Here is a 17,340-nt window from a genome sequence, read left to right as displayed (position 1 = left end):
GTTGATTTGTTATCTTGACAGTCAAAGCAACAACAGTCTGGTAACTGAAATAGCAGACGCTCGCTGCATAGGAATGAAGGCAAAATACAGACTCGTGTTTGAATGTGAATATGACCAAGAGTAACTGTAAAATAATCTTTCTTGAAAGGTGAAATCCAAAACAGGATTCATTGTGCACGTTTCATTTACAACTCACCACTTTGAGACAGCATCATCATCATACCTAGCATCGTCTTTATCACTATCAGTAGCAGAATCAGTGGAACCAGAATGCAGCGACCTCAGGCATACGCTGGGTATTGAATGCCTTATTTAAATCAGGTGAGCATTGCTATTATTTAACTATTAGGAACCCGCAGAATGTCTATGGTAAGAAGATGGCAAATATGTACAGACTCTGATGATTTCGTAAACTGATTATTTCATGCAGAAATATGATTTGTATCTCTGCTAACAGTATGCGGAAAAGAAATGACAATTATTCACCCCCTCTCCCTGCTGCACCCAAATCCCGCGTGGCGTCATAAACCCTTCTACTCACCACCCCGACGTCTCATGACATTACCGCCTCTCCTCACCAACTCACGCCAATCTTAATTTGAATGGCTAAGTGGTAATGCGTCGTTGCAGAAGTTCAGGGTTCGAATCCAGCAACCACATTAATTAATATTATGGGTATATTATCCATAAATACTACATTGCATATTGTTCACACTGAACATTAGAGATCCCGTGATATTGTTCCTAAAAGAGTGTGCCAAGTGTGTTGGCTTCCAATTACGCAAAATTTGAGGTACACAGAAAAACCCTCTCTCTATTCACGAGGGATTTGTTCTTGAAAATGCACATGATTGCAGAATTCGCTCATGAGGAAACCTAGTTCCAATTGGAAAAATGGGGTGACGTTCATTGTACGAGTGGTCACCCCAGTGGTTCCTTGCCTGGTATACGTAAGGTCGGGGGTTCGATCCCAACCCAGACACCTGTATATTTGGAGTTTGGATGTTCTCCCTGTGGTCAGATGGATTTTTCTCTGGGTACTCAGGTTTTTCGCCTCCACATTTAGAAACATGCATTTAGATGATTTGGCTGCGTTAAATTACCCCTCGATAAGCCACTTCATTGAGCTATCGTTTGTGGCCAAGTCATATCTGACAAGTGGGCCTTATCTGGAAAAAAAAATCGTTATAAACAACCATGTGTTTTTTGTAACTACCTTGGATGATGATTTTACTCTGATGGAGGGTAGTGGTGATGTTGATGAGCTTAGGAGGTTGACTCAGTAGATGCAGGTGTTTGATAGCAATGCACAGTTATCATTTTGGAGAACACGAGCCATAACACTTTCCTGCATTTTATGCAACTCAGTCGACTTGTTCATACCTAAATGTATAAACGAGTGGATTGTAAGTATAAAGTAAACCTGCACAATAGCGAGTTCCTAGTGGGATCACTGCATGACTTGAGGACTAAGTGGGTAGCCGAGGAGGTATTGGTGGTCTGGCACGATGTACACTCACAAATACTGAAGTCCAGTGGGCCACGAATAGGGAATTAGTATACATTTGTAGTGACATTACTGGATGTCTGAATGCTGCGGGTGCAGTACCGGCCCTAGAGGAGCACGGTGTGTGCTGCATAAGAGCCCTGGATGGCACCACGCTTTAAGTGCAATGCCAACCCTGCAGGATAGGGTGTGTGGGTGCCGACTGAAGGATAGGGTTGTGTGAGGCCATAGCATTTTGGTTGACCCCGGAGGACACGTGACCGGCTAAGTTGACAGAGGGGCCCAAAGAGGGGCCTAGGGGGGGTCACGTGGTTGGGACCCAGAACCTCCCAATAATTGTGGAAGGTGGACCTGGCCAAGGGCGAAATTGGCCATGACACAGAGAATATAAGCCGGGTCCCAAGAGGGATCAGGGTTGTTGTTCATCCAGGAAAAAAACCCTTCATCTACACTCTCCGCCCAACGAGTCTCCAACACGTGGACCCGGGCCGAAGTCGTTGGTCCCGGTCCATAGTAGCAGTTACGTAATCATGAGTGTAGTTAGCCAGGTGGTCACCACATAAGGTTGTTATTCTGTTAAGGGGAAGTTATTCCATGTGTTGGAACTAAATAAATGTATTGCCTCCAAAGTCTACATCTGCGACTCAGTTGAACCCATTACACATTTGTAATGACGACTTGGCACACTTCTCTTGAGATGGGACTTTATTCAAGACACGTTCACTTGACATCAGGCAACAGCCCCGAGTCTCCTGAGCATCTCCTTTATATACCAACCGAGGCCACGCCCCCCTTCTCGTTCATTCTCGCTCACTCTGGATGCTAGCTCCACAGCAGACTCTACTGTCCTCTTTCGTGATCTGACCATGCTCCCTTCTCAATCATTCCCGTAGCCACCAGTCCCTTCACACTCAACTGATACCCCTGTCATTACCTCCCGTGGCCGCCAGTGCATTCACACTGTAGGCTGATTCTCCTGTCATTATCTCCCATGGCCAATAGTCCACTCACACCGCATGCAGGCTTTATTGTCATTATACATTTAGTTACTCGCGAAACCCACGGATTCAGAACTCGCGAATAGTGAGTGTTTACTGTACCCACAATTGAGTTAAGTGCATGAAGCCACATAGCAGCTTCGCTCCCTATTGAGAACGTATTGCAGACAGTGTCTATGAAACACCGCACCTTCCTTCATGAGAGTCTTGCACCATAAGAATGGTGCGAATAATAAATATACACATAATGTGATCTGATATGTGTTATCAGCAGGTGTGGATTAGACTTCAAATGTTCTGGTTTTGACAGATGTTTGTTTCTCATCCTTTAGGAAACTACACTGCACCTGCAGCAGCTATAGTTTTGGGGTCTGTCCTTGGACTGGTACTGTCTGCATTTAGTCTCTTTCTACTCAAGATAAAACGGAAATGGCTGACTTTGAAAAAAACATCGGAGCATTATGGTAAGTATAGTGTTCCATTATTATATCCAAAACGGGATGAATCCATTAAAATGTATTCTTATGCTACCATGGCGACACCGCTTGAGATCTTACAGGTGCATGCTGTAAGTAATTATATTCAGAGACTAACTGTTACATATTAAGATAATTGTTAAGTCATTTCTCACCATACATATTTTGACACAAAAGAGTAAGGTGTTCCCTATATTTGATTGTTAAAATACACCATACCCATGTACTTTACTATCTCATTATGCGAGACCAGAACTTAATGAGCCATCTTGCATCAGTTTAATTGTTGTATATTTGCAGCCACTGCAACATTAATCTCAATTTCGTGCCACAAAACAAGACTCCAAATCCTGAGTTCTCAATGCATGCATATTCACAATCAGTAGTTTAGTCAACGACATGAATCTCATATTCTTGGTTCTTTCGGTAAAGTCACGTAGAAGGGAAACAATAAAATAATAAAAAATAAAACAATAAAATTTTCACGACGTTTCGACTGCAACACAAGCAAGCATCATCAGGTGTGAAAACCACAGCAAAATGATTGCTTGTGTTGCAGTCGAAACGTCGTGAGAATTGTATTGTTTATTTTTTATTATTATTTTATTGTTTCCCTTCTTCATGACTTTACGGAAAGAACCAAGAATATGAATCCCTGCATTCACGAAAGCTTTAAATCAAAATACATTAATCTCACTCAATACTCTGCCAATGAAATTACCATAATTTTTTCCGATGTTAAACGCTTTCAAAACAAATGCAGTTAACTCTTGATCAACGTCTAGTTAATCGCAGCTCACCTTGAGGGAACTGTTCATCACTCCAATAGACAAGCGCACCTCTACCAAACAGGCTCAGTGATAGTGTTGAACAAGAGAAAGTATAAATAGTAACATCATGCAGAATCTGCTGAAGAATCAGATACAAACTGACTCCAATAATGACTAAGGATATGTAGGTGAGAGAGCACTTCATGTATTGGAGACTGGTAGGACTCTAATAAGGCCTAGAATGTTAGATGAGATTACAATTTGACTAATGTTTCCATCATAAAAGTTTCCTTTAAAATGTTACTAACTTGCAAATCCAGATATTATGAAAATTGTAATTGTCTATCTTTCTGCCACTATGACATGTGTGTTCCGGAATTACAATGTCTGTGCCTCCAATATATTTGGAAATTTTTCTTCAATAAATAATATTTGTTTTCATAGGAAATGAATGCCTTAACCCTCAATATAAACATTTTAGCAGCACGTAGGCTTTCCCGATCAATATGAATAATCTCAGATCTAATGTATCCTAATCATAGGTTTCGGGGAGGGACAACAACGTGAACATAAAATCATCCACTATGTTACCTGTGAATAACCCAACTAATAATTGGTACTGCATATTCTCAGGTTAACATGATCCATTGTAATTTATATTACTACATTAAACCCCCTATAGTCTTGGCACCTGATATGCTCACAATGATGGCTTCACATTTACTCTCTTTACGACTGAAACAGGAAGACTTCTTCACAATGTTTGATGATCACCTGACAAAGCTGGTTGTAATCACCAGCGAAACGTCATATTCAAATTGTAAACATTGTGGGTTTAAGGTCCAACACAGCAGTGTGCTGAATTAGTAACAAATTGGCATATTTTGTGAACTTAACAAACTTTGCTAATTGGCTGTGTCAGGTGTCGCGTTTAACGACACATTTATAGGAATAGGTTTTACCCTTTTAACTGGCACAAAAACTGACACCTTTATTCAAGGCATCATGTTTGCAATAACCACAACACAAGCAGTCAAAATGCAAACAAAAAGACAACTCTGATAATAATATGCACTGTCCTTGAATTTGATTGGTCCACACCCGAGACAGCTTTTCTTAGAAACGACACATTTATATCAATCTAACCCAAAATTAATTTTATGGCCAGCTATGTTTGTTGACTATGAGCTGATATTTTTGGTGGCCATCGAAAATTTTCCTACCTTTGACAACATGTTAGAGGTTCCCAAATCCATATTTTTCAACAGGCTTTGTTCTTTTAAAAACCACCTTTAAACATTTGCTCAGATAAAATGTTTAGACTTATTATATGAGGTTATATTTATTACTTGTCCTTTACTAAGAGATCATGGAATTGCGGTAGAAAAGAAGATGGTTATATGATGCTTGCAATAACGTGAGATTAATATTTGTTTTAGAAGATACAAGGAATATAATATTCGGAAGAACTGTTCAGCAGTGGCAGGTGTAGAGATAAGCCAGAAGGCTACTACAGGGGATGATGAACGTAGATCATTGCTGAGGAGTCGAGTGGAAACGGCAAGGCAACGGGAGAAAATCAATTTGTGGTGGAGACACTGAAAATGCTTTTTAACACAGGGACACTGATTAGCGGCCATCAGCACAATGTGGGGAACGACTTTGCTGCTTCCTTAGTCTGCAGTTTCACAGCACTCCGCTACACTTCTATTTTAGTTGCTTCCTACTGATTACTTCTGATTGGACACTAACGTTCAATACTACTTTTCATTCGGCAACACTGCAGCCACTTATTTGTGACATTTTCAAAACAGTATTAAAATATTCGTAGTATAAATGACCTCTTTGAATTGAATATGGGTTCCAATAATTGAATGTTTTGCTCTGCTACCAGAAGGAAATGATCAACCATATCAAGTATTAAGTGAATCGTTTGTAACTTAATTTTACGGCATTTATTTCACAGGCACTACTTATAGAAAGAATAATGATGAAGGCGAAGAACTTGTTGATCTTGTGTTCATTGAAGTTCAGGTACAATCAACGCAGCATTTTTACACATTCACTCCAACATTAATTATTCATTGTGTAGGCTTACTCACAAGGACAGCTGTGGGCTTCATCCCTCATTAATCAGATCCCGTGTTCTCCCCTACAGGGGAGCCAGGAGAGTGAGACAATGAAACTCATCCGAGAGAACCAAGAGAATCTCAAGGCCTGGATCGGAGTTGATCCCTCATACCTCCTGGAGCATCTCAAGGACTATAAGTGGATTCCTCACCACGTTTACAACGCAGCCAGGAGGAGGCATGGAGAGGAGTGTGTGGAGCACATACTGGACCACTTCTTAAAAAAAGGAGACACAGGCTGTAAGGAACTGTGGGAAGCACTCTACTTTGTGAGGAAGCACTATTTGCAGCTGTGGAGGTGGCTTCATAACCAAGGTATGACCCACGTTCATTATAACAAGAGTTGCGTACTGGCAGTGAATTGATTTTGTATGGCTTTTGTTACAATTGTAGTGAATCATTTCAGAGACGCGATTTATGATGCAAAAACGTTAATTCTACACTTCGTGCAACACCGTTACACACGAGACTAAATACACCTATCTCTCTTGTTACACATAGGACCACAATACACCTATTTCTCTCGCATACAGGATAACTATAATCGGGTCAGAGCAACCAACGTGCTGCCTGACCCACGATGTCGAAGACAAGGACGTAGATATATCACTTGGGTTCCACTTTACCTGCAGACAGCCCCAATATACGATCGGAGCTCCCCTTTTATCCTTCCCAGCGCGGCCTGGCTCCACCCTCGGCCCCGCCTACCTCTGGAATTACACCACACCTGTTCCCTCTCTGGCTCTGCTCTTAACCACGCCCCCTTTGAGAACTCTCTAGACGTTTCTCAGCTCCTCTTTCCGTGTCCCGTCGTTCACCCTTGGCCCACATTCCTCACCCCAGCCCATCACGTGCTTAACCCGGTGCTGGGGTGACTCGTCCTCGCATGCCCTCCCCCTGCCGCCAGCCACCCCCACCACACTCCCCCAGTGACCGACTCTGTGGCGATTACCTGCGGCGCTGGCAGAGGCTGTTATCCCCTACTCTGTCGGTAGTACTCATCTGGCTTCCTTCTGCTAGCACCCAGTACCATGCCCCTAGTGGCGCATTGAGTGGTACTGCATGGTGTGTGAGGCTCTGTGCCCATTTCTGCAGCACTCGGCGCTACGCGCCATAGTGATCCATTTAACGTCACTACACAATGAACAAGGAATAAAAGTCATTCATATGCTTGGATTCCGTACAACTTTGCAGCTTGTGCTTGCCCTTTCAAATAATTAATCAGTTATGTTCCGTGCCACAAAACAAGATGGCACTCACCAAGTGGCATGTGACTGAACAGCTTCATGTTAAACGCCGTAATGCTTGAGTACAATTATGAACCCATCTCTGCTTCGCCTCTTGATTCTTTTAGCACACTTCTGGTAAAAGTCAAGAGCAATGAAAAAAATACCCGTGACATTTATTCAACGCTGTCAATCACAGGTGACGCAATGCAGTGCATTCGAGAGAATAAGTCAGCTCTGAAGCTGTGGATCAGTAGGGACCCACACCATCTTCTAGAGCATCTGAAGAGTCAAACATTCATCTCTAATGCCGTCTTCGCTAAAGCCAAGGGCATGAATGGCGGCGAGAAGTGTGCAGAGCTACTTCTAAATTACTTCATCAAGAGAGGCAATGATGATTGCCTCCAGCTGCTGATTTCTCTGCAAGCCGTGCAAGATGAGTATCCTGAAGTCAAACAGTGGCTGGGCTCTCTTGGTAAGTTATTATTTAATTTAAAATGCCTTACACCTCTTTCATGTAAACAACGGGAAAGATGATAATTTGTAGGACAAGCAGACAATCGTAACTCTGCCACAGCAGCCCTGTAATCTTAACACGTAGGTTTTTGCAACATCATGATTCATAATTCATTTTTGGGTTGGGCCACGGAATAATAGCACCAAATCTGTGTCGTTAGATCTGTGTACTAGCGATTAATATGCCAATTATTGTTGATTCATCTCACTGATAAGTTGTAGAGCAATCCTCAAGACCAAACTCATCAATTCGATTTAACATTATTAAAAACAGCAAACATCATCAAGACAATGTTCGGGAAGTCATACACGCAATGTCACCTTATCCAGCTAGGTATCATGACCATAAGAGGTTTTTGGGTTAGATCATCTAGATATAAATGTGCCGTTAAACCTGCCACCACCCGATGCAGCCAATTTAGTAAGGTTTGTCACATTTACAAAACATGCCAATTCGTTACAACTTCAGCACACCGGTGTGTTGGAGAGTAAACCCACATTATACTTATGCAGGACAACTACTCATGAAGTTTGTGGATGTTTGGTCATTCATAGATCCTATAAAGTTTTGATTCTTTAGTTTAATCATGGATGAATGACACAAAGTTGACTTTAAGAACGTGGTAGTTTTATCCAAACAATTTTTTTTATTTGCAAAAATGATCTAATGCACACATTGAGATTGATAAAATGTACATAATACATATTTGAGCTGATAAGTTAAGTGTGGCTTGGCATATATACGTGAAAATCCCGTGTAATATTCAACAAATCTATTATACCAATTGTAACACTTAGTTTAAAGCTTTAGTGACCATATAACGCTATCCTTCTGCAGGCTAAATCTTGGCTTAAAGCTTTCGTGACGGCAGGAATTCATATTATTTGGGTATTTTGGTCAAGTCACGTAGATATGGTCAAAGAAAATAATAAAAATAACAAAAAACTACGACGTTTCGATCACAACACAAGCGATTGTCATCAGGAGGAAAAAAAAGATGACGATCGCTTGTGTTGTGATCGCAACGTCGTAGTATCTTGTATTTTTGTTGTTATCTGCTTTGAACCTACTGTATCTACGTGACTTTACCGAGAGACCCAAATAATATACTTCTGCAGGCTAGCATATTCTTGAGTATATTTTAACCTGTTGAGACAGTGCTTAGCTACACTTCTATTTTAGTTATGTTTAACTTCGGTTTAGCACTGTCTAGAAGTGAGATTTCCTTGGTCGTTGAGAATGCTCTGCTCTCCAGAAAAACAACTCCATGTCCTTGTTGTGGAAGATGGGCAACATCATGAGTGACCTTTCTGGAAGTGATGGCTACAGAGATCGGTTTCATGAGTGTGGGACATTTTGTGTAGTCTTAACTCTACCTGCATACAGATGATGATCACGAGAGACAATGTTGTCCACAACAGGGCACTGGGAGCCTTGGTAATGTGGGTTACTAGAGGCAGATGAGATTCAGATGCCAATGGAACGTGCACACAATGGAAAAGGAGCAATTACCACGTGATGCCATGTCCCAGCAACCACACCATGATAGTGACGACAAACATTACTTCCAGTTTGAAAATAAGATTATGTTGCAATTTGATCACAAATGCACGAGTGATTCTAGAAAGGTATTGGCAAGATAGCATAAGCAATGCATTAGTTGGCAAGAGAACATGATCTGTAAGCGGTTTAGATATCTTTAGATAAACACGTTTGCGCTGGGTGGGACGTGTGTACACAATGGGTCATGGCCAATCGTTGAGACAGGCATTGGCGTGGTCTCCAGAAGTGTAACAACAAAGGGAAGACCGACGTGTAGATAGTGAGATAAAGTTTAAGCAGATCTTGAGGTCGCTTATCAACTGTGTAGCAACTGCATGATTTGGTAGAGGGTTGAAGGTACTGGGGATGCGTGGTAGCATCAAGAGACATCTTGATCTTTATTGCAATTGTTCAAACTAAATTCCTGTTCATGTCTGTAGAACATTTTATAAAGTTTGTAATGTAAATATCCTCCATCACTCTCATCTCAGTGTCTCACATTCTGTGTTTATCATCATTATTATTCAGTTCTAATAAGGTAATTTGCTGCTATGAAGTGAGAAAATATTTAACCACACCAACTGTCCACTTAAATCAATGGTAACCTAGTAGTATTGTATTTATTCACAGGTAGTACCAAAACAAAGAGCAATGGAATCAGTGTGCCACGTGTTGATGTGCTTTCAAATGGAATTCAGGTAAACTAGATGCAGTTTGCATGCACATTGAACACTCTTCATTTGTTTAGTATATATGCTTAGGATGAAGCATGCTTTGGAATCCATTGCACATATAAATAACAAACTTAACTCCCATGTTCTCTAATTCACGACCACAATTAGAGTGACACATTGAAACTCATCCAAGAAAACAAGGGGAATTTCAAGGAATGGATTGGAGCGGATACATCGCACTTCCTGAAATTTTTTGACGAATCACATTCTATTCCACACGAAGTTTGCCAAGCAGCCAAGAACAAGCATGGACAGGAGTGTGTGGATGTTATACTAGATCACTTCTTTAACCAAGAAGAGACGGCGTTGTGGGAACTGTGGAAAGGTCTCTACTATGTGAGGAGGAACTACGAGCCACTAAAGAGCTGGTTTCAGAAGCACGGTATGACCCACACTAATAATACATCGTGCATATGCACGGATACTGTACAACTGTACAATTTTCCAATATTAATTTTCAAAATGGTTGAATACTGTAATAAAAAATGTTGCCTGCTCCTTTATTCTTTTGGCACATTTTGGAATAACAGGATAGTTAAACGAAAAGACAATGCATATGAAAAGATAAATGTAAAATGCATCCATAGTTCTGTTTGTCACAGGTGAGTCCGTGCGGTCCATTAAAGAGAAGAAGTTGGATCTGAAGTTGTGGATCGCTAAAGACCCCCAACATCTCCTGCTACAGCTGACGAGTCGAGGACAAATTCCCAATAAGATCTTCACTCAAGCCAAGGGCATGAATAATGTTGAGAAGTCTGCAGAGGCACTGCTCAACTACTTCATATCCAGAGGCAATGACTACTGCCTCCAGCTGCTGTTTGCTCTGCAAGCCGTGCAGGACAAGTATCCTGAAATCACGCAGTGGCTGGGCTCTCTTGGTGAGAAATCACTACATTTTAAACGCCTTCCTGCTTTTTTATGTAAATAACGGCCAATTGAACACTGGGTGACCAAGTGGCCAGCACACTCACGAAGGAGTCAGTTGTCAACGAGTCGACAGTTTTAACCCTACTTAATAGCCCTGTAATCGATTTCTATGAGGCATCCTCAGCTATATTATATCCACTGCTGAATGAATGCATCCCCAAGCCACTGTTAATCCACATAGTCATGTGATACATTCCATATAGCTCCAGAACCTTAGCCAATTCTACTCCTCCAACTCAACGCTGTGCACACCCTTTGGTGCATTCCCTCCTCTGTCTGCCACTCCATCGCTAGTCTCCACCACCAGGCTCCCAATCCTCCTAGTGACCTGTCCCAACAAAGCCTAATTAATTTTCTCAGCAGTCTTAAACATTGCATCTTCTTCCAAAATTGTATGCATGTATGTTTAACTTCTTATGGACCATACGCATACATGTATGTTGAACGTCTTTCAGACCATACACAGCTTTTGTTATTTTCAGTTTATTTTTTTAATTTTACATTTATTATTTTTATTTTCTATCTCCGTGACTTTACCGAAAGAACCAAGAATATGCATACATGTGTTCCACTTTCTGTCTATGTCCATGTGTCAGATCCATGTCATGTCAGGTAATGTACAATTAATTAAATTGTTATTCTTCAGGAAAATGGGTGCTACTTTTCAGGATTGAGTTCCGTTCTCCAAAAGCACTCCAACCTCACCTTGTCCATCTCTAAGGCTGAAACAGCATGAACTTTGTCTTTTTTTACTGCAGTGTTTTTCAAAAGGCTTTGCGAGAAGACGAGCTTGTTTCTGAACAAGTATACCAACTCTTCGCTGCAAGAAAAAAATCGATCTTATAAACGGGAGCTGATCCAGGCACTGCACTCCAACGTGATACCCCTGCTGTCTCAACTACAGAGCCGAAATATATTCACTGACTTCAATGTGCAGGTATGTCCATGGGCTGGTGTAGTAATTAAAGGGGGATCAGGATCAAATTGAAAATGTTAAATTACAAGGTGAGAGAGTAGAATGGTGTGCAGTCTGCCCTTAAAATGAAGATACGACGGCCCTCATTAACATGTTCCATGTAGGTGATCCAAGTATTCTATGAACATGTTTAACGTTTGTCCTCGGAAGTATTTCATTATAAAAAATAACATCACATTCCTATCTGCAGAATAAAAAAAACCTCACACGGCACATGATGGGTAACATTCTGAGATAACCTCACGCATGATGACGTCATTGGATCGCAAACGGGGAGGTGCCTTGTCAGCGAGGCCAGATGCAAAGTGAAGCCTTTTGGCACTAGCTGCCTCCAACTCTATGGTGACTTTTTAATCAATTTGGCCAACATCCTTCAAGACGAGTCCCTAATAGCAGCGAAACTTTATAATAAACTCTTGCTCACATTGATTTGTGCCCCCAGTTGGATAATTTTAACATCATCAACGGATTGTGTTGTCATCGATGCACAAGCATCAAACGAAGTCAAACCTTTGCCATTAGCACTGCCATTTAACTGAAACACACACAGAGTAGCCTGGCAGTGGATCTGAAAATTTACTAATGCCTGGAACATCGCCCTGTTCTAAGCAACACGCTTTGTGCCTGTGTCGGTGTAGGAAGTGAAAGAAAAGGAGCAGTGGCGAGGCAGCAAGAAGGCGACTGAATACGTGCTGGAGCTGGTTGGCGTGAAAAGACATGTCAAACAATTCTGGAAGGTGCTGTGGGATCTCCGTGAAACCTACCCACAATTGAAGGACATTTTTGAGCAATTCTAACTGGGGTGCAGGAAAAATGTGGTCCAGTAGTTAGAGCACATCGTTACCCATGGAATTTTTAACCCAATGTTGTTTAAATCTTTTTTCCCTCACACTACCTGTCTGTGGAATACCCCACCATCTTCTATTTACTCAAGTTCTTGTACAAACCGTTACAAATATGTAGTGACATCGGGGATGTCACTGTATGGTGCTGGCCCAGAAGGGCCGTCCCATACGATGTTCCTACATCATGGACCGTGTGGGTGGCTGTGTGAGGCCGGTTCTAGCAGAGCATGGCGTGCGATGCACCGTTATGGCGTACACCCCATAGGTGGGTGTAGTACCAGCCCTAGCGGGGCTTGGTGAGCGCTGGGATAGCGCAGACACCACGCAAAAATCACAAGGGGGAGCGGGAGAATGTCGGGACAGGGTTGCCCTGGGCCATGGCCCTCTGGTTGACCCCGTAGACACGTGATCCGGAGTGTCCACAGAGAGGGTCCCAGGTGGGGGGCTTAAGGGTGATCACGTGTTCGGGGAGAGCTCTCGAGGGGGATTAAGAGCGAGCTAGAATGCTCGCAAAGGTAGATGGGGCCGAGGGCGGAGCCGGCCCTGACCCGGGAGGATATAAGGTGGGTCCCTCGGAGGGACTGGGGTCGCTGCATTCTACAAGCTGGAAGCTCTACATCCTACAAGGCTTCAACACGTGGTCGGGGGCCCGAGTGAGGGTCCGACCCTTCGTAGCTGTAACTCCTATGTATAATGTAGTTGCCTGGGTGGTCACCAACCTAGGCTGTATCTGGTAAAGGGGCAGTTACCCCTTTGTGTATACGTGTTACAGATAAATGTGGTGCTTCTATGGAACAAGGTCTGCGACTCAGGTGGACTCACTGCAAATCCATAATGAGACCTGATCTACGTAGTGTGTGGGCGACAGTGCCAAAGATTGACGCGTCCAGCCGTGCTAGAAGACTGTGCCGTGAGCACAACTTTCTGGATACCTTAAGCTGTTGAAGGAATGCCAGACTCCTCTCCAACATAACTCCAAGGAAGAAAGGCTCTGCATCATACATTAGCAACCGGGCATTCAGATGCAGTTTGAGCTCGTAGTTGTCTTCAACGTTGTGTAGGTGAAACACACTGGAAACTGTCTTGCTTTTGCTTGGCCGACGTGTCAATTTCTTGCAGTACTGTAGTCTGCTACCATGGCCAGGTGACTAATCAAGGTACATTCAAGGCTGCCAAAATCACAGGCTTGGGTTGTGATGCAGATGTAATCCACGTACATAAATCGTCATAACTTTGCAGAGGTAATCGATTATTTTGCATTGGCAAACTGCTGACCTTGTTGGTGGACACTCAGAAGCAGCCATCTTGAGAGGCTCAATGCTGCCCACTTCTGACCTTAGCAGGGCTGGGGACAATATTCTTTGGGTCTTTGGGTGAAGTCACGTAGATAAACACTGCAGCTATAATGCTGGCAGGTCGCCCGGCTCAATCTGCAATTCTCTAACAAGGCCATGAACCGCGACTGCTGGGCCACGTCACTGCCTGCTGGCAGTTCATCGCAGCTACATTGGGTAAATGAAGTTGCTGTCAAAATGTTACTGTTGTTGTGCAATGGTTCGTACACTAGACTTGCAATCCAAGGGGCATGGGTTCTATTCCATTCCTAGGTAAAATGGTAGCTTCAATTATCAGCAGTATAAACCAGGTGCACCACAGTCGATCAGCAAGTCGCGTGCAGCGGGATCAATATGGAAGAGTTTGTGAACAATGCACCCAAGTTGGAACTCTGAATATTTCCCTCGTGAGGGTTTTTTGACAATACATTGCAGAGCTGCAAATTGCCTATTATTGTGGTAGGGCCATTGAAATTCCCTCACTTCTACAGTCGACCCTTCCACATCGCGGGGGTTAGGGGGCGCAGGCCCCCCGCGATCTAGAAAAAAACACGTAAAATGTTGTGGTCACCTTGGTGAGTGGAGCGAGCACCTCCTGCCGGGGGGTTTAAGATATCTCTACATATCCAGCCTTTGCGTGTCGTCTACTGGCTTCTGCGTTCTGTTCGCAAACTTAAACTTTTACAAAATATTCCTTTAAAAAAATGTGGGTATATTTATGGTATTAAAAGATCAAATGCATTAATATTATACAGTACTGTACATATGTTTTATGCATTTATGAGTTACTAAACGTTTTGTGTGTCGTCTGCTAGCCTTCGCGTGTCGTCTGTGGCCTTCGCAAAACTCCCCAAAATTTCCCATAAAATGTTCTTATGCCGACCCCGCGATATATCGAAAACGTCATGGGAAAAGTCGCGATGCAGAAAGGTCGATTGTATTACATTGTCCTCGAATTACATGACACAATGGCTGGCTCGTTTCTAATGACGTCAGGGATCTTTGACGTCCACTCTCAATCAGACGAGGCGTAATATTGCATACACCCGCAGTGATAAACAGGACGGCCTGCCGGATGCAAACCGCCAACCTCAACAAGTGGTGAACGCGCTGCTGCTGGGCCCAGTCACCTTCACGATGATCCCGTGTGACGTCCTTTGATTGATGTTTAAATGGCCATTACGTTATGCCACATGTGACAAGCCAGTGTTCCTAACCCGTGCTTCAATCAGTAGGGAAAGCAAACTCGTACGAATATTTTACACATTTACCTTTTTAGTCTGAGAAACTCGATGTACATTGAAATGATGACGGCAATTTACGCTAACGCAAATATTTTAATAAAGCTAGGTATTGAACAATAAAACTATTATGAGACCTTTGCCAGGAGCAAGATATAATATGTTTTTACCCTTTTATCTGGCAACAAAACTGATACCTTTTTACAAGGGATCATGCTTGCATTAACCGCAACATTTACGGTCAAAATGCAAACAAAAAGACAACACTGATAATGTATGCACTGTCCTTGCAATTGATTGGTACACACTCGAGACAACTTTTCTTAGTACCCAGTCTCACATGGTGTTGGACCAGATGACGCCAAAAGGCGCATACCTCAAAGACAATGCACCATCAGTATTGAGAGCTCGGGGTAAGCTTGTGTGCAAGTATGTCAACAAAGGATCTGACATAGCTATCTTGGGCCTCACAACAGATGGCACAGTGCATCATGAGGTTCAACAACTTTGAATTGGTAGACACATCAGCACCAATGAAGCCATATTGAGAATCCTCAACTTCCCCATTCACGAGCGACATCCCACTGTGTTTTGTCTCAGCGTGCACCTTGAGAATGGGAAAAGAGTCTTCTTCATGGACACATGCACATACGCGAGCCCAAGTCCCACAACACACAACTCTCACTGCTTTCTTCCTTCACTGTAGGGATGATGCTTTGCTCAGACACTGCTTCATCATGAGGTACCCAAGTGCTATACATAGAATGTTGCGAGAAAAGTAGGTGCACCGCAATATTGGACAAAATGTGTCAAATTACCCACAAAAACAGTGAAGCACTTGGCCGTGTTTACACTTACATCCCAACAATTTTAAATGCTTGTACCTCAGACTGCTTCTACATGAGGCCAAACGGCCTAAGTCATTTGAAGAGCTGCGAATAGGTGATGGCACCATCTGTGATACTTACCAATATGCTTGCCAACTCCGAGGACTGCTATAGGATGATGAGCAATGGAACAGCACTTTGGACGAGGCAGCTGCAACTCTGTCACCAGCAATGGTGTGGAACCTATTTGCCATGATGCTGCACACATGTGCCGTGTCTAATCCTCTGCAACTATGGCACGACCACAAGGAGAATCTGGCAGAGGACATTCTACACCAGGCACGTGCAAAATCCAAACCTGCTACATCACTACAATGATGCCATCTTCAATCAGGCTCTTATTATCATTGAAGATAAGTTCAGGATTTAGGTGGAGCTAGCCTCTAAACTTTTGCCCTTCCTGAACCAGAACAAAACAAAGATAATAATGTGCCACATAGCCTTTTGCGAGAACCCAACTAAAACAAGCAGCAGCTTACTGAATACATCGTACTGCATGGGCAAAGTCTGCTTCCAAGCCAAAGAGAAGGCTTCAACAAGATTATTATTGCTGTTTTCACGGCCAGTGGTGCCATTTTATTTCTGGCAAAACTTTATTTATAAATCTTCTTTTGGCCAAAATCCGGCAGAGCAACATTATCTCCAATACAGTTGCATTATTATACATTGCTGTCACTATTGACAGGATTGAAGAACAGCTCAATCTGTCTTCAAATTGAACTTTAATTTGGATAACGCAGAGGCACCTACCTGCAACATTACCAGGACCACTGGCAAAGCCACAGTTTGCTGTAAGTCTGCTCAAAATGGGCAATGACAATGCAGATAGAAGTATCTCTATGACCAACATTGGCACAACAGTTGCAACACTTCAGTAACTTGTATAAGTTGTCTTTGGTGATGTTTCGCCACTTACATGACCACAATTGGCTATGCAAAAGAGGCATCCTCGCACCAAAAAATGACGCTGTCAATATCACTAACAACGACCTCCTTTCTGAATTACCAGGTATTTCTCATACATACAGGTCAATTGACACTGTACTGGACACTAATGAGGCAGCCAATTACCCTACAGAATTTCTCAACTCTCTGCAACCACCTGGTGTGCCTCCACACAAACCCAACCTCAATATTGGCACACCCATCATGCTTCTTAGGAATCTAGACCCACCAACACTTTGCAATGGTACGCGATTATCTGTGAAGAAAATGATGCCCCGTGTAATTG

The 17,340-nt window shown here is 42.7% G+C and overlaps 1 protein-coding gene across 3 annotated transcripts in view; it reads left to right on the top strand.

Annotated features, from left to right (window-relative positions):
- LOC142907787 (uncharacterized) overlaps positions 1 to 15,363 on the top strand; it is a 52,710-nt gene extending 37,347 nt beyond the window's left edge. For 2 of the 3 annotated variants that reach the window (XM_076057585.1, XM_076057586.1), the window contains exons 6-14: positions 2,838 to 2,969; positions 5,718 to 5,785; positions 5,910 to 6,195; positions 7,306 to 7,581; positions 9,796 to 9,863; positions 10,008 to 10,281; positions 10,502 to 10,777; positions 11,585 to 11,763; positions 12,441 to 15,363. In XM_076057585.1, coding sequence (XP_075913700.1) covers positions 2,838 to 2,969; positions 5,718 to 5,785; positions 5,910 to 6,195; positions 7,306 to 7,581; positions 9,796 to 9,863; positions 10,008 to 10,281; positions 10,502 to 10,777; positions 11,585 to 11,763; positions 12,441 to 12,599 — 1,718 coding nt within the window. In that variant the 3' untranslated portion in view covers positions 12,600 to 15,363. The remainder of the gene's footprint in view (positions 1 to 2,837; positions 2,970 to 5,717; positions 5,786 to 5,909; positions 6,196 to 7,305; positions 7,582 to 9,795; positions 9,864 to 10,007; positions 10,282 to 10,501; positions 10,778 to 11,584; positions 11,764 to 12,440) is intronic. The other variant, XM_076057587.1, reaches the window with a different exon arrangement.
- The last annotated feature ends 1,977 nt before the right edge of the window (positions 15,364 to 17,340 follow it).

The sequence above is a fragment of the Petromyzon marinus genome, chromosome 83 (assembly GCF_048934315.1).
Source record: "Petromyzon marinus isolate PM22_M1 ecotype Great Lakes invasive population chromosome 83, UKy_Petmar_22M1.pri1.0, whole genome shotgun sequence".
In the NCBI taxonomy this organism is placed as follows: domain Eukaryota; kingdom Metazoa; phylum Chordata; class Hyperoartia; order Petromyzontiformes; family Petromyzontidae; genus Petromyzon; species Petromyzon marinus.
The sequence above is the reverse complement of the archived record's forward strand: the minus strand, read 5'-3'. Positions and strand labels throughout refer to the sequence as shown.